The 18,470-nt window shown below is 36.1% G+C and overlaps 1 protein-coding gene across 1 annotated transcript; it reads left to right on the top strand.

Moving 5' to 3' along the window:
* Window positions 1-8: 8 nt before the first annotated feature.
* LOC134750491 (protein TRC8 homolog) lies at window positions 9-18,171 on the top strand. The gene is made up of 2 exons (XM_063685671.1): window positions 9-472; window positions 13,879-18,171. Exons 1-2 carry the CDS (start codon window positions 229-231, stop codon window positions 15,639-15,641), a joined length of 2,007 nt encoding a protein of 668 aa, XP_063541741.1. The 5' UTR covers window positions 9-228; the 3' UTR covers window positions 15,642-18,171.
* The last annotated feature ends 299 nt before the right edge of the window (window positions 18,172-18,470 follow it).

Here is an 18,470-nt window from a genome sequence, read left to right as displayed (position 1 = left end):
ATAATACTTTTTTAAACATGGCAATTTTAAAATTGGTGAATGTCAACTTTTTAATTGTCTCAAAAATTTCAGTCATATTTTCTTATTAAAATTACGTGAATCAAATATTAAATAAAAAACTCTGGGAGCACATCGATATCAGGGACTGGTGTTCGCCGGTGTTCGTTCGTTTCGGCTGTGGGAATAAGTTGTTTGTGTTGGCGCGTGGGACGGCTTCATAAATGAATAATGTCTCTGAGGTCGAAGGCGCTGGCTCTGGTGGAGGTTCTGCTGCGAGTGCCGCCGCTGTTTGTGGTGGATGAGTTCCTAAAGATCAGCCTGGGCCTGCCGGTGTCGGGCGGGGACGAGGTGACGCTGCTCAGCAATGTGTCCATCGACCACGTCGATTTGCCCGACTCAGAAACCTACTACGACGCGAACTTTTACAATGCTTTCGTGTTCACACTCATGAAGTTCCTCGTATGCTGTCTAGGTAAGCTATTTTGTTTAATTTAACACAGTTTAGGCGCGGGTGTCGCAAGACGGGCTGAAGGTCCTTTCATTTTTCTGTGTTTCTCAACACTTAAGTTTCAATGTCGAAATGTTTATTCTGCTCTTGGACCGTCACAAATTGGCCGATTTGTTGGTTTTTGTAATCATTTTTAGCCACCCTGTACAGACCCTAAAAATAAGTGCATTCCAGTGGCCGGGGAGGTTTTGGGATTATACTGAGCAACTTTTACTATGGGACCGACTACGAAATCGCGAAAAAAAATGTACCCTCCCATAGAAAATGGACTAGCCAAAATGTATGAAACAGCCTAATTTTTTCTCGCAATATCAATGTTAGTCCCATAGTAAATTGCTCAGTATAATCCTAAAACCTCCCTGGCAACGGGAATGCACTTATTTTTTAGCCACATGTATAAATGTGGTACTATGTCATCTCATATACATGAAACATCATTTTAGTCTACGGAATAAAAAAACAGACCTTAGATGTTTAATTTAGGTATGTTTTAAGTAGCAAAGTCAGACAAACATGGATAAGAAACAACAAAAATAAATTTATGGAAGTCATGATGAAAACCAGTATATTAACATTCCATATGAGTATCTTCATATGTGCCATTTTCAACCAAAAGGGTACTTATTGTTGCTTGTCAGTAAGGCGCTATTTCCATATACCTTCAATTAGAAATCAACCTTATCGTCAAGCGACAATGTGGTACCTTTTGGTTGAAAACGTCACATGTTAAAATAGTCATACTTGTTATGGCCATTTTTTGCCCGGATGCTGCACTTCATGATAAAAGCAAGCCGCTTTGCACAGTGCTAGAAGGGACCAAACTAAGTGATTTGACCCGCAGCAGCGCAAGTTTCACCCCTTAGGAACAGAGATGGCGCCACTTCTTTAAAAAATATTTCAAAAAATTCTACAATCTAAACCAATGGACCGATTTAAATATTTAATATCTCAAATGAAAGCTCATTATATACATTACTTTAAAAAAAATACTCAAAAAATATATACTGAATAATTTTGACAAAAAACGGCATCTTAAATTTTTATTTTTTACTCGATTGATAGTTTTTACTTGATATCTCAAAAAAAATGTATGGAACATGAATATTTTACTGCGTGTATATATTACTGAATAAATAACAAGTATTATACAAAAAACCCGACACCGATACATCTCATACTTCACGAAATATGAAATTTTGAATGTGAGTGTAAATTTCTTCAAAATATATTTCAAAAAATTCTACAAGCTAAACTATTTGACCGATTTCAATGTTTAATATCCTAAATAAAAGCTCATTATATACATTATTTAGAAAAAATTACTCAAAAAACATATACTGAATACTTTTGGCAAAAAAGGCATTTTAAGTTTTTTTTTCTTACTCGATTGATAGTTTTTACTTGATTTCTTAAAAAAAAATATGGAACATGAATAGTTTCATAAATGTATATATATAGTACTGAGTATATAAAAAGTATTATTATGTACATTATTGTGTACTTTTATTATGTACCTATGTTACAACTTCTTGAATAAACGTCTTTTATTATTATTATTATTATTATTACAAAAAAACCCGACACCGATACCTTTCATTCTTCACGAAATATTTAAGTTCAATTATGCACGCTCTTACAAATAAATTTATTTAAAAGAAATCTTCAACCGCAGTAAGTGCACTGATTTTCATATGAAATGTGTCATATGAAAAGAAATCACCGAATTTATTTTAATAAATAAAAAAGAAATAAGTAAAAACTGAATAAAGTTTTTTCCTGGTGCTGAATTACAAAAAAATATAACAAAATAGAAATTATTTTTATTTAAAGTGACTACATAATTATGTAACCTAAAAACTTAAATATCCTCCTCGGGTTCACCGATAGATGTAGAACTGAAAAAGAAAAGTCGTTTTGAAGTACTCGTACCATTTCAATACTACATAATCACCGATCATACATGAACTGATTGCTGTAGATTACTGTTGAATTATTTTTGTGCCTAGCTGATTACCATTAAACCTATTATTTTGTGCCAGACCTATAATCAGTGGTCAGCATGCAAAATAACCCTGGATTGAAAATTACATTAACTTACTTTTGATTTGTACAGCCACCTTTGCATGATTTACACTGGGCTGTGCATGGTAAGCTGACGCGACGACACCCACAACGCATAGTTTCGCAGCCAGATTTGCAGCCACAATGGTCCAAGAGGCTTAATTGCGACCAAATCGCTGTAACTGCCGACCATTCTGGATCCCAACTCTCTTTTTCCTTAGTCCATCCCCAAGAAGATGGACATGGTATGGAAACTTCTGATTTCAGAGCGTTTCCCCATATATGGCCCGCTTGGTAAGCTGCTCGAAGTGCATGTTTATAGAAAGCAGCTGATGTAGGTGGCAGGGTTGGCAGGTTCCAATTTCTCGGCCAAATCAGAATTGTTCCCTGAACGAAGCCCTCCATTGACTGACAACGAAGGTGGACCAATTTGGTTTTCGTACTGGAAGAATTCATTCAGATCAAGCTGCCTTTCTCTGGCCACTATAAAAAGACGGGAAAATAGGAGTACGTCAATATGGGGAAACGCTCCTCTGAAACCAGAAATTTCCATATTCCATACCATGTACATCTTAGGGATGAACTAAGGAAAAAGAGAGTTGGACACCAGAATGGTCGGCAGTTACAGCGATTTGGTCGCAATTAAGCCTCTTGGACCATTGGGGCTGCAAATCTGGCTGCGAAACTATGCGTTGTGGGTGTCGTCGCGTCAGCTTACCATGTACAGCCCAGTGTAAATCATGCAAAGGTGGCTGTACAAATCAAAAGTAAGTTAATGTCATTTTCAATCCAGGGTTATTTTGCATGCTGGCCACTGATTATAGGTTTGGCACAAAATTATAGGTTTAATGGTAATCAGCTAGGCACAAAAATAATTTAACAGTAATCTACAGGCACAAAAATAATTCAACAGTAATCTACAGCAACCAGTTCATGTATGATCGGTGATTTTGTAGTATTGGAATGGTACGAGTACCTCAAAACGACTTTTCTTTTTCAGTTCTACATCTATCGGTGAACCCGAAGAGGACATTCAAAGTTTTTTGTTTACGAATGTATATATTTTATTGTAATTCAGCACCAGGAAAAAACTTTATTCAGGTTTTATTTATTTATTTTTTATTTATTAAAATAAATTGGGTGATTTCTTTTCATATGACACATTTCATATGAAAATCAGTGCACTTACTGCGGTTGAAGATTTCTTTTAAATAAATTTATTTGTAAGAGTGTGCATAATTGAACTTAAATATTTCGTGAAGAATGAAAGGTATCGGTGTCGGGTTTTTTTTGTAATACTTTTTTATATACTCAGTACTATATGTGTGTATATAACTATTCATGTTCCATATTTTTTTTAAGAAATCAGGTAAAAACTATCAATCGGATAAGAAAAAAAAACTTAAGATGCCGTTTTTTGTCAAAAGTATTCAGTATATATTTCTTGTGTATTTTTTTATAAGTCATGTATATAATGAGCTTTTATTTGAGATATTAAACATTGAAATCGGTCAAATAGTTTAGCTTGTAGAATTTTTTGAAATATATTTTGAAGAAATTTACACTCACATTCAAACTTTCATATTTCGTGAAGTATGAGAGGTATCAGTGTCGGGTTTTTTTTTATAATACTTGTTATTTATTCAGTAATATACACATGCGTTAAACTATTCATGTTCCATACATTTTTTTTGAGAAATCAAGTAAAAACTATCAATCGAGTAAAAAATAAAAATTTAAGATGCCGTTTTTTGTGAAAATTAATCAGTATATATTTTTGAGTATTTTTTTAAAAGTAATGTATATAATGAGCTTTCATTTGAGATATTAAACATTTAAATCGGTTCATTGGTTTAGCTTGTAGAATTTTTTGAAATATTTTTTAAAGAAGTGGCGCCATCTCTGTTCCTAAGGGGTGAACTTGCCGCTGCTGCGGGTCAAATCGCTCAGTTTGGTCCCTACTATCACTGTGCAAAGCGGCTTGCTTTTATCATGAAGTGCAGCATTTTGTTCATAACAAGTATGACTAAAAGACTAGGTCATAATAGATATTTTGTGCTTAGCTGACAAAATTGACTAACAAGTAGCCCAATAATAGGTCAATCAGCAAAAAAAGCAGTCATCAGAAATAACTTATACTTAACAAATGATTTAGATTATTTATTTAGATGATATGCATATTGATGATATTAACATAACAGAGATTTGACTATTTATTTGTTTATTTATTTATTTATAGCCTTATATCAGAAATACAATGTTATACTATATCTATAGTTTAATACTGATTTAAACTAACACGATTTTCACTCATAATTTTAAAACTAACACGATGACGACGACGTCACATTCGAATCGTCAGGCCATAAATAAACGTAAGTTTGTACGCCAATAAGTCCCATGTTAGTTTTAAAATTATCTATAGTTTTCCTTAATCTACGATAAGCGATTCTGTGTGCCTTCGGGCAAAGGCCTCCAATCTTCTCCACTCTTCCTTTTTTTGCACTAATCACATGGTTTGACTTGCTTCTGATTAGTGCCTCAGTCAAAATGGCAGATTGGAGAATTTTGCACTTTTATTTTATTGAAAATATTAATAATCCTAATGTTTTTACTGACATAAGGCCATTTTTAGAGTTCCCTACCCAAAGGGTAAAAACGGGACCCTATTACTAAGACTCCTCTGTCCGTCTGTCCGTCCGTCTGTCCGTCTGTCCGTCCGTCTGTCCGTCCGTCTGTCCGTCTGTCTGTCACCAGGCTGTATCTCATGAACTGTGATAGCTAGACAGTTGAAATTTTCACAGATGATGTATTTCTGTTGCCGCTATAACAACAAATACTAAAAACAGAATAATATAAATATTTAAATGGGGCTCCCATACAACAAACGTGATTTTTTTTGCTGTTTTTTCCGTAATGGTACGGAACCCTTCGTGCGCGAGTCCGACTCGCACTTGGCCGGTTTTTTAGAATCATATTAATGTTTCTTTGAAACCATTATATCCATGATTCTTTGTTGCTGTCATCATGCCAATTCATGATTACTCATGTGATCTATAATAAAGAGGTAAAAAGTTTAATTTGAATATGTGAGATAAACAGAAAGTTTTTTAATGTAATCTTTAACTTATTCATATTAATAAATTATCAGAAAAAGTTAAGAGAACTTAACCTGTAATACTTGATAATGATACCAATGGTCCATTTTGGCTATAAAGTGACTTTATTTTATGTACAATCAGCACCAAACAGATAGTGACAGCAAAAGTAGCCAAATGTATGGCAAACATACCTTAGTTATATAGTTGGTCATTTGAGATGGTATCTACATATTTGATTCTGACTGTATAGTCGAAAGCAAAAATATCAATCCAGACAAATCGACGACCAGTCTGGCCTAGTGGGTAGTGACCCTGCCTGTGAAGCCGATGGTCCTGGGTTCGAATCCCGGTAAGGGCATTTATTTGTGTGATGAGCACAGATATTTGCTCCTGAGTCATGGGTGTTTTCTATGTATTTAAGTATTTATATATTATATATATCGTTGTCTGAGTACCCATAATACAAGCCTCCTTGGGCTTACCGTGGGACTTAGTCAATTTGTGTAAGAATGTCCTATAATATTTATTTATTATTATTTATTTAAAAAAAAGGCTCAAAAATATGTGAACACGACTTTATTGTCTAAGATGTAAGTGTACACATATTTTTGAAATTTTGGGAATGTATATATATTTATGCCCTTGACTGTACCATGCCACAGGTAGGTAATATTATATCATATCCTGTTAATAAAACAATATTTTTGTCACATTGTGTGATTTGTGTGACACAAATCACAAATCACACAATGTCTCAATATTGACACAAATCACACAATGTCTCAATATTGACACAAATCACACAATGTCTCAATATTGACACAAATCACACAATGTCTCAATATTGACACAAACCACACAATGTCTTAATATTTCCACTAAGTGTAATAACAGGAGTCCATATGCATGACCATAGTAATTCCCTAATTATAGCCAAAAACTGGAATAAAACGCTGACCACTGGTTTTCGCTGACAACTAATTTCATGATCTAAAAATATCTGTTTGAGGTTCTTTTCTTAATTTAATGATGATTAATAAAAACTATCCTATGTCCTTCCCTGGGCTTCATATTATCTACATACCAAATTTCATCTAAATTGCTTGAGCGGTTGAAGCGTAATAGCCAGACAAGAGTTTCTTTCGCATTTTTAATATTACTAGGGTTACTTACAAATTACAATTATGTCGATAGATGGCAGCAAATTTACTATGACAATTGACAGTATCCTTCTATCCTATATATTCTCTGGCTATATCAAAATTACGCCGCGTCCGAAGTTGTCCCAATGGACTTAAGTGAAAATAGATAAATATTATGGAATAGTGATGTTATTTCCTTTGGTCGTCTTCTTACTATTAAATAATAATAGATAATAATCTATTCTTATTTTCTTTGTCTTTGCTAGATTTGTTTTTTTTTTTATGGCGGCTCCTCAAAGAAGTAAATTAACATGCATTATCATTGAGATAGCAACCATTTGTAGGTATTATACTGTCATTCATTCCACTGGCACTGAACTTATAATAGGCACTGTTGACGTCATAGATAGATATACAGCCAGCAGCAGAAGTTGCTAAGCAGGCGAGGTGTTCAAAATGATTTGGACGCGACTTTATTGTAAAGAGAATAAGAGCATGTCAAGGTAATTTTGAACACGTCGCCCGCTTCGCAACTTCCGCTGCTGATTGTACAAGACAATTTAATTCTTGTTTGGAATAAATTTAAAAATGATGTTTTTAAACCCATTAAAGAACATATTAAATTATTTTAAACCGGGTCACTCGCGTATTATTAAGTCGAATAGCTCGACATGTTTCGGTCCAATTTACCCGGCCCGGTTTAAAATAATTTAATATGTTTGAGTCTCACGGGAGTTTTATCATTAAAGAACATGTTAAAAAAACCGAACAAGTGCAAGTCGGACTCGCCCACCGAGGGTTCCGTACTTTTTAGTATTTGTTGTAATAGCGGCAACAGAAACACATCATCTGTGAAATTTTCAACTGTCCAGCTATCACGGATCGGTAGGTAGATACAGCCTGGTGACAGACAGACGGATAGACGGACAGTGGAGTCTTAGTAATAGGGTCCCGTTTTTACCCTTTGGGTACAGAACCCTAAAAATATAGGCAGTTCATATGGCTACGAGAGGTTTAACAACAACTTTTGTTTAAACAACAGCTGAAAAATAACTATTACCTAATACAGGGTGGGCCAGTGATAAATGCATTAAAAAAAAAAAAAAAATCAATTTTTATGTTTTTAAATAAAAATTATAATTAGAATTTGGGATAAAGAAATAAATTTTACGTATCAAGATGTCGTCCGTAGCGGTTGCGGCACTCTTCCAGTCTTGCTTGTAAATTTTCAAAGACTTAACAAGACTTTCGTGTTAAGAGATTTCCTGGCTCCGAAACTCCACGAATCGTATGGTTACAACAACAACACATGGTTTCAGCAAGACGGGGCCACCTGCCATACAAGTAACGTGACCCTGGAAGTTTTGCGTGAAATGTTTCCTCAAAAATTAATATCGAGGCGAGGTGACATTGCTTGGCCTCCCATGAGCCCTGACTTAACTTCGGCAGACTTCTTTTTGTGGGGTTACTTGAAGAGTAAAGTGTACTCCAATAATCCGACAACCACAGCAGAATTAAAGGAGAATATTCGTCAAGAAATCCAATCAATATCTCCGTAACTTCTAACGAAAGTCTTTCAAAATATACAAGCAAGACTGGAAGAGTGCCGCAACCGCTACGGACGACATCTTGATGATTCAATTTTTAAAACGTAAAATTTATTTCTTTATCCCAAATTCTAATTATATTTTTATTTAAAAACATAAAAATTTATTATTAACTAAAATTTTTTTAAATGCATTTATCACTGGCCCACCCTGTACTTTCATAATTCATAATATGTAATATAAAAACCGGCCAAGTGCGAGTCGGACTCACACACGAAGGGTTCCGTACCATTAACTATAAAAACGGTCACCCATCCAAGTACTGACCCCGCCCGACGTTGCTTAACTTCGGTCAAAAATCACGTTTGTTGTATGGGAGCCCCACTTAAATCTCTATTTTATTCTGTTTTTAGTATTTGTTGTTATAGCGGCAACAGAAATACATCATCTGTGAAAATTTCAACTGTCTAGCTATCACGGTTAATGAGATACAGCCTGGTGACAGACAGACAGACGGACGGACAGACGGACAGCGGAGTCTTAGTAATAGGGTCCCGTTTTTACCCTTTGGGTACGGAACCCTAAAAAATGGAAGTACCTACAGTCTTGTGTATTCTTACTAATATGCTATTTGTTTTAATATTTGCCAAACTGACGGTGCTGATGCATAGTAAAAACTTTCTCTTGCGTCTGAGACTGAGCATAAATAATAATAACTTGAATCATTAATTCATGGGAGATACACAACTACGTCAATTAACACGTTATCCATACTAATATTATAAATGCGAAAGTGTGTCTGTCTGTCTGTTACCTCTTCACGCTTAAACCGCTGAACCGATTTAGTTGAAATTTGGTATAGAGATAGTTTGAGTCTCGGGGAAGGACATAGGTCACATAGGGTAGTTTGTATCCCAGAAATCATCCTTTAAGGGGGTGGAAGTTTGTATGGGAAAGCGATAAAAAGCAGATCGGATAAAAAATAAGCTACCCAAATTACTAACTCCACGCGGGCAAAAGCTAGTACTTATATAATGTTATTTCCTTTGGTCGTCTTCTTACTATTAACCCGTATAATCAGATGTTGCGATCTGTATTTCATTTAAAAACACGGAAGTATATGTATTGATTAGTCCAGCAGCCATATCTTCTTATCAAAGTTATAATTAAACGGGAAGTAAAATACTGATACGTGTTCTTTACAAACACATCCCTCGCTACGCATCCTCGCACATCTCTGGTGGAAACGCAGCCTAATAGGGGGTATTACTGCAATGTTCTGCCCCCAGAGTGCAGCACTAGCCTTTTTAGTAAACCATAGATTAACTTATACATACTGTACCTTTAACAGGTTTTAGACAAGTTTTCAGAGATAATAAAATATGACATTGATGCATCAAGGCGGTTTGTTTACAGAGGACCTGCGAAACGCGAATCCGAAATTTCACTATCTGTCTCTTTATCGCTCGAATATGCAAGACAGAGATGTTAGATAACGAAATTTCGATTTTCTTGTTTCGCGATAGACCCTCAGATTGTGGTAGTGGCGCCACCTACGCAGAGTTTCGCGTAATATTCCCTATAGGCACTTTGTTCAGATATTTGTGATTAATACCTTGGCCGCTCCGTGATATCTGATGGCGACTGTACTGAATGTCTAAATAAAATAAAAATAAAAATAGCCTTTATTTCTACTATTACATTCACATAATAATAATTTAATCAGTTTAACAGTTTATTTAGGTACTAGTAGTCGCCTCCGTGGCGTAGGAGGAGGCTCTAATTAATAAATCGCTAATCTTCCATTATTGAAGTAATTCTATAATAATTTATCGCCTAACCAAAGACAAAATAAAGTATAGGTGCCTGCCTATAATCATTCTGACGAAGCGCAAATTTTATCGTTTTTTTATCAATGGTCAGCCGATTATGACTTGTGCCAGTTGTGCCGAAACGGTATATATTCCGTACATTACAATATAGCGATATTCCTACATGAAACTGTACTGTAACTGTACAATGTGAAAGTTACGGAAATATTCCAAAAAGTTGGAAAAGTTTTGGGAAATTTCAGGAAAAATTTACAGAAAACATATTAATTTCGATTCCCATACAACACGTAAATAATGGACGACCCCATTACCTACATTTTTAAATGCACTCTGGAAACAATCAATATCTTATACACGTGTGGCTATTCACAATTGTATGTTAATTATTACTTATTAGTCGAACAAACTACGTACAGTACTCTCAAAGTTTATCATATGTCAATATTGACAGAACGGGAGTTAATCGCGAATTAAATATGTACTCACTTAGTTTGCGCGATGACCCAAAATAAGTCTTGGCCTCTGACACAAGCTTAAATTTTATTTGCGTATGATTTCCCTATTTGCTTAGGAACCACACATTTTATCCCCTCTTTCTTAGAATGAAAATTTGCAAACATAATGTAAGTCGGGTGATAATGATAATGCAATATTATGGTAACATCGAGCTGATCTGATCTGAAAATGCTACAGGCCTAGGAACTTAACTACCTATGTGATAAAACATCACAACCTAATGGTGTTTTGGGTTGTTAGAATTGTCTCGATGAGTATTGGTTGCCTGTGGAAAGAAAAGTACAGTCAGCGATAAAAGCTAGTACCAAAAATGAATTTTTTGCCAAAAACTTGTTTTAAAGTTAAATCATTTGTTTTGTCTTACTTACTTTGACTAACAGACTATCAATTTGATATTACTCTAACTCAAATTAAAAATTGTAATAGATGTCATATATTAAAGAAAAAGTGACGAAACCCTCCCACTCCCACTGCTTGCCCTTAGAGCTGGTCAAAGACGCCTAGTCTTACTAAGATGGCATATAGTCGAGAAATTCGGACGGGCACCGCCGTGGCGGGGTGGCCTAGGGGTTCATGGCGTTAGCCGCGATAGCTAAAGACGCCGGTTCGAATCCGGCCTTCACCACTGGAGGGCTTCGTCACTTTTTCTTTAATATATGACATCTATTACAATTTTTAATTTATATATAGTAGCATAGAGTAACTTATACTAGAGCGGTACTGTCATAGTAAATTTTGTAACCCCAGTAAATTTACTGCCATCTGTCGACACACTTTAAACCTAAAAATAAATAATTATAAAAATACGATAAAATGAATTTAAATATGGATAAATGATTTATTTATTTGCATTAATTATTTTTATGATTTTGACCCATGTTCTTTCACTGATATGCGTTAAAATTGTTAAATAACAAACGAAACCGTCAACGACATCTATACGACAGTAAGCCAAAGCTAGTAGCGCCCTCTGAACGAGAATCAAATTTTCTTGATTTTCGAGGCACGTTTTTTTCTTAGACTGTATCCATCTATTACGGAGTTATATCTATCTTTGATAGTAGTGTGACTACTTAAAAACACAAATCAAAATATTTAATACAATAATTTGATTTGTTCCCAAACTTGTTGATTACTCTAACTCCCTCTACCTCTTTATCTATTTTGAACTTTAGGACGTACAAATAAAGGTTCGTTTTGCATTGGTTCTAGTTTATAAAATAGGCGTTTGATAGATCAGATAGGTGACCCATCCACGTGCAAAACAAACAAAATAGCGTGTTTTTAGTGCAAAAACTTGTTGCTTACGATACGACTACGACTTAATATACATATATCGCGGCCAGTTTCACGGCTGTGATCATTGACCGCAAGTGAATTCACGCTTTTTAAGCAAGCAGAAAAGATTATATGCTTAATATTGAGAGAACTCATTATTTGTGCCATTCTCAACCAAAAGGCCAACCCAACTTCATAAAATGATACTTTACACTTTTTGCTTAAAAAAATAAAAATCGCTATAAGGATGCCTATAAATGTTGAGTAGTTCACTTGATTTCTCCAGAATCCCGTCATCTGATTTTGACTTGATGACTGTGGGACCAACTAGAGACCCTTTAATAGTTTAACCCGTTGGTAAAACATTATTTTTTTTGTATGAAAAAAAAATTTTTTTTTTCAAAAACCTATCGTATGTGGTATCATACGAAAGGGCTTCTTTTTAAAGCGATTCTAAAAATATATCACATCATTACATTTCGGGCATTTTTTTTAATTAAAACAAAAAGAATTTTCGAAACATACCAAGTTTGGGCTCCTCCAGACACGATATGGCTGATTTTTTTTTGTACAATATACCACAAATGATACGTGATATCCTCATGTCTAACTCCAAGAAAGCAATTTTGAAAATAATATCATTAACAATTTTTTTTTCACGAGACTTATGGAACTATACTGCAGATACGGTACATATTAATCATAAAATGATACGTAATATCCATATATCGAACGGGAAATACCTCTTTAACCCTTTAACTGCGCCTTTTCATCGGTTAGTATAGTTTGTATTGTTTTTGACACAAAATATCAAGATTGTATCCTTCAGATACGATATATGTACCTTACTGATTTTTTTTGTACAATATACCATAAATAATACGTAATATCGTAATATCTTGATATCTTAACCCAAGACAGCAATTTTGAAAATAATTTCATTTAGATTTTTATCGTGTCTGGAGGAGCCCAAACTTGGTATGTTTCGAAAATTCTTTTTGTTTTAATTTTTAAAAAAATGCCCGAAATGTAATGATGTGATATATTTTTAGAATCGCCTCAAAAAGCCCTTTCGTATGATACCACACTCGATAGGTTTTGGTAAAAAAAAAAATTTTTTTTCATAAATAAAAAATGTTTTACCACTCCCCCCCAGCGAAATTTTTTTAGGAACTGCGGGTCAAAAATTTTGTTTCGACCTCTAGTATGCGTGTGCCAAACGGCTAACCTGTACATCGATTTGCGGTATTCCTTTGAAATTGGGGTCGAGCGGCTTCCGCTATAAAAATGATTTTTGAAATCAGGTCTAACAGTCTCCGATTAATCGGTGACCATATATTTGTAAAAAACATAAAAGGTTCCGAGGAATTCAGAACCTCTTCCTTTAGAAAAAGTATAATTTATTTTAATGTTTAAAATCACGCGATTGTTGGATGAGCTAACCAGCTGACCCTTTGAACCTATTTGAATATAAGCTTGCATTTTTAACGTGCAATGCTATAATAGGCATTAACTAGGCCACACGATGTCAACTCGTTATTTCCTGATCAATATTCTAAATTTAAAACGTAGCGGTAGGTATACATACAATACCAAGTATTCAGACTTGATGTACCTATTGATATCTTAAAAACTGGACCAGAACCAGACTATTATATATACCACATTATAGTGTCAAAACTGCTGAGTATAGGTATTCGTAATATTAGTAAGTAGATGAATTTATGACATATCATCAAAACCAGGTGCAATTCTACTATTTTGCGAAATTTAAAAGAAATAAAGATCATAACTATTATAAGTATTCGGTGTGGATATGAAATGATTCCCTGTTTAACTTTTTTATGTCATTGTTTTGTGTATGTTTTAACTCCCCATTTCTCTTATTTCCAGGATGCATGTCAGCGTTATGCATATTCGTGCTGTACACGAAGCATCTGATCATCGTGTACCTGTACCTCATGTCCGTGGGGCTGGTCTTCGTCTCCTACTGGACCAACGTATCCGCCATCAAACAAGTTCAGGCGCTCACGCTCGCCGTGACATCCCCACACCACTCCACCAGCATCCTCGAAGACATTCTCAACCTAAACACCAAGAATCTACTTGATCTCGATGGCCCAGGCATACTAGTTATCCAGAACTTTGCTATACAGTTCACATTAGCCTTACTCTTCAAGAATGTACACTTAGGTCCTCGCCATCCGACTGTTCAGAAGCTCCTACCAGTCAGTTTCATGGCACCGTCCTTTTTAGCTATGCTCCCGGTCCCGCCCAATTTACTTCATCATTCGCCGGTGTTTTCTACTCTGGTGCCACTTTGCCTAGTCAAATACGTGCTCTGGTCTTCAGCGGATAATGTGATACACGTAATTTATGCAGGCATCCAGCATGGCAGGCTGTTTGTAAGCAACTATGGACTTTCCGCCCTTGTTGAGACTGAATGGATGCGCTTAAATGTTCCTTGCGTGCTCCGCGTGTTTTGGGTGCTTCGCGTCGCCGAGCACGCGATACTACTCCTTATGGACAACTATGACGAGGAGGCCGATGAAGGTCTCCGAGTTTCAACTCTCCTAGCCGTCCAATCGCTGGCATCGATGGCCAAATCTCTACTCGTAACCGGCTGTGAGACAATAACCGCCGTCCTTGGCATGACTTCAGTGATCTCATTCTTTTGTCACTACATTGGAAACTTCTTCCAGTGGATATTACTAACAGACGAGGAAGAGGACAAAAGTATTGGCACAGTATCCGCTATACTGTTCTACATACTGGCTCTGCAGACAGGACTGACTTCCTTAAACCCTGAGAAAAGATTTATCAGATTATGCAGAAATTTCTGTCTCTTATTCACTGCTTTGCTGCACTTTCTGCACAACATTGTGAACCCAATGCTGATGTCTTTAAGCGCGTCGCATAACCCAAGCACGCACAGACACGTCAGAGCTTTAGGAGTCTGTGCTTTTCTTATAATATTCCCAATATCTTTGCTGGTGTATCTGTGGTCGCAGCACTCCGTCTCAACCTGGCTGCTAGCCGTGAGCGCTTTCAGCATAGAGGTGATCGTCAAGGTTGTGGTCAGTCTGATGATATACTCATTATTCTTAATCGACGCGTATAGAAGCACTTTCTGGGAACAACTTGATGACTATGTCTACTATATCAGAGCTTTTGGCAACACTATAGAGTTCTGCTTCGGGATTTTCTTGTTTTTCAATGGAGCGTGGATTTTGCTGTTTGAGTCCGGTGGAGCCATAAGAGCGGTGATGATGTGTATACACGCATACTTTAACATTTGGTGCGAAGCTCGCGCGGGCTGGTCCGTCTTCATGAAGCGTAGAACCGCTGTTAACAAAATTAACTCCCTCAGAGAGGCATCCGCAGACCAGTTGGACACTCTGGACGATGTCTGCGCGATCTGCTACCAGGAAATGCACTCAGCAAAGATCACTCGCTGCAACCATTATTTCCACGGAGTGTGTTTGAGAAAGTGGCTCTACGTCCAAGACCGCTGTCCACTCTGTCACGACATACTCTATAAGATAGACAATGACATAAACAAAGACTCCGACCAGGGCAATGAGGAGAACAGCAATAACCAGAACTTGCTGCTAGAAGAAGAACCTGAACTGATCTTAGGGGAAGACGTGAGGTGACTCGACGGCCAAATATACGACCTATAAATTAGAAAAATAATTTGTGGTATTTTTTAATGATTTTGTATAGTAAGTTATTGTTTTTTTTTTACAATCAAACGGATGAACCTGTGATTGCTTGGTATGAAGTTGATTTTTGTCTGTGTGGGTGTTGTGGAGTTTTGTGGCCGAGCGAGGCGAGGGTCACTATAGTCTCTGTGTGCTCGAGTGTCTAATGTTAAATTGTGCTAGTGTATCGACCTAACAATTAGAAAGACCAAAGTCGAGTAAAAAATAAACACTTCTAATCTGTATTGTATACAAAGCTGTTGTATATATATTTGTTGTACTTGGCGTCGCAAGGTCACACGTGTCCCGGATGTCCCATTTATTTTATGAAGATTTTGACCTCCGCATATACTTGTCGCTGTCATATAAGAGGCACCACTTTGTCAAGGCGCTACTAGCAAATCATTAGAAATCGTTATCGACAGCCAACAAGGTGGTACCTTTTTCCTGAAATGTCACATATCATAACGCCATCTGTTGAAACTTCAACGATATTACTAAATGTTTCAATAGATTAAATGGGCCTATGACCTCGCTAAAAAACGGAATTTACAAAAAAAAAACGTTATGTCAAAGGAGTAGGTCAGACAGCAGCCAAAGTTGCTAAGCGGGCGAGGTGTTCACAATTACCTTAACACGCTCTTATTATCTTAACAATAAAGTCGCGTCAAGATCATTTTGAACACCTCGCCCGCTTAGCAACTTCTGCTGCTGACTGTACAGCATTCTTTAGAAATTACTAGTGTATTTTTACTCGTCCCTGGAGAGACAAAAAACTAGACATACAAAGCTATTTGTAAATAGATAAGGTATTTAGAAATAGCTTTTAATATTTGAAACTATTTTAAATTATATATAAAAATAGTAATTTCTCACGGTAAAATGTAAATAAAACATTTATTTTAGTAGTAATCTGCCTTTGGTCTCATAGATTGCTAGCGGCAGAGACAAATAAAAATAGAAACTCGTAATCTGCATACGAAGTTCCTTTATTTTTCATTTTTGTAGATGGCGTTATTGAGATCTCAGAGGTCATTTTTTCTGTGATCTCAATAACGTCTATTTATAACAAAACGTCACATAAGTAGTGCATTAGCCTCTTGTCCAAAACGCCATCAAGTGAGCTCACTCAGAGAATCAAGAACAACATAAGCATTAAAACCAATTAAAAAAGACGCACAATATGGTTGCAACTTTTTTTTGCTGTAGTCTTGACAGCTGACCTAGACGGCGCTACAACCTCATGCATTCGGTGGTAGCTAGATTTTCAAGGTTATTCTCGACAATTCGGCGCCAGGAAGCGTCATCTAGTGTAGCTGTCCAAACTCATACAGTTTTAATATTTTGCTGCACTTTGTGTGTTGTCTAAGGTGTAACGTGCAAGTCAATACGCCGTAAAAAATGTATGGCTTCAATGGACGTAGTTTTGGAAAAAGGATCCATCCTCAAAAATCTGCTACTGAAATAAATGACTTTCCTTTTTGACAAAAAGATTAAATTTTATTCAGTTAAAATTTTATTATTTTTTGCGGGTCGGATCCTTTTCCCCAAATTACGTTAAATTGATTGTAGAAGAGTTTTCTGCCAGCTAAAGTAAACAGGGAGCGCTGCGCGTAGCTAACTGGATTGTGAGACTGTTTTTTGCAAAGTAGACTTAGGACATAATGCACGGAGCCGTTCACCGTACAGCGCTATGTATAACTGTCGGCGGCCGATCGTAAAGTTTTTGTGTAATGTTTTGACGGTAGTTACATTAAACTCCGTCAAAAGGCTCCGTCGACTCAGGGAACGAGACAATGATTTTACGATCGGCCGCCGACATATCCACTATCAGATTAAAAGCACGAGTTACAGGTTGATTCACAAGAGCTGTTACCAATGGAATGAAAATATCTATGTGTGTTTTACATTAACTAATAAAATGGTGGCTCTGTATACCGATACAGGTGTCACTCATACAATGAAAGATTTGTTCATTCCATTCGTGCCAGCTTTCGTAAATCGACCTGTAGGTACACAACTCTTTGCTCAAAAATAAGGAATCATTGATTATATTAGATGAGTAATGTAGATGGCGCTGTGACTGTGTACATTATGCGGTAACTCTCGGGGTACGATTATTTATCACACTTTGCACGTCCTATTCGCTCCGTGCAATAACTGGTGCCGCCCTAGTAGTTGTGGGACTCATTGCTTATTTGACAGTTGACAACTGCCAAATAGTATGAAGATGTCGCCCCACAAAAAAACATATTTTCACCAATTTCGCGCTTATCCAATTCATTCAATTTATATCTATTTTCGAAAGTAACTCCATCTATCCCAAAGCCGAGGAACGTTATGCCAAGCAGATTACCAATCTACATTTATTTGTCTCTGCCAGCGAGTATAAATCGGATTACAATTTTTCGTTTAAGTTGTTAAGATAATTTTGCTTGGACGTGATGATATATTACTTATAATAAAAACTATTAAGTACGGATCTAACAGTTTATTGTAAAGACATCAAAAGGGAACAAACATACAAAATATAAAATCTTATGGCAGCACCTTACATGTCTACTATAAAATCTTTCCTCTTTCTAACATCCCTTTTTAATGAAAATAATTTAATACTTATAAGGGCCAAAATTATTTTCGTTGTCTTATTTTTAAACCCTAAAAAATGTGACGGGGTGGAGCTTTTTGTATGGGGTGAAATTTAGTATTTAATTTTTACTCAAGAGAATTATAATATACAGCTTTTTTTTTTTCAAGACAAAAATAGAAGCGTGACAGAGT

Source organism: Cydia strobilella, chromosome 20, assembly GCF_947568885.1.
Source record: "Cydia strobilella chromosome 20, ilCydStro3.1, whole genome shotgun sequence".
In the NCBI taxonomy this organism is placed as follows: domain Eukaryota; kingdom Metazoa; phylum Arthropoda; class Insecta; order Lepidoptera; family Tortricidae; genus Cydia; species Cydia strobilella.
Note: the sequence above shows the minus strand (reverse complement) of the source record. Positions and strands in the feature narration are given on the sequence as shown.

Bases quoted from the DNA above. Each gene is read 5' to 3' on its own strand.
- LOC134750491 (XM_063685671.1), top strand. From the start codon at position 229: ATGTCTCTGAGGTCGAAGGCGCTGGCTCTGGTGGAGGTTCTGCTGCGA. The intron at 473-13,878 runs GTAAGCTATTTT...TCTTATTTCCAG, and splicing joins GTTCCTCGTATGCTGTCTAG to GATGCATGTCAGCGTTATGC.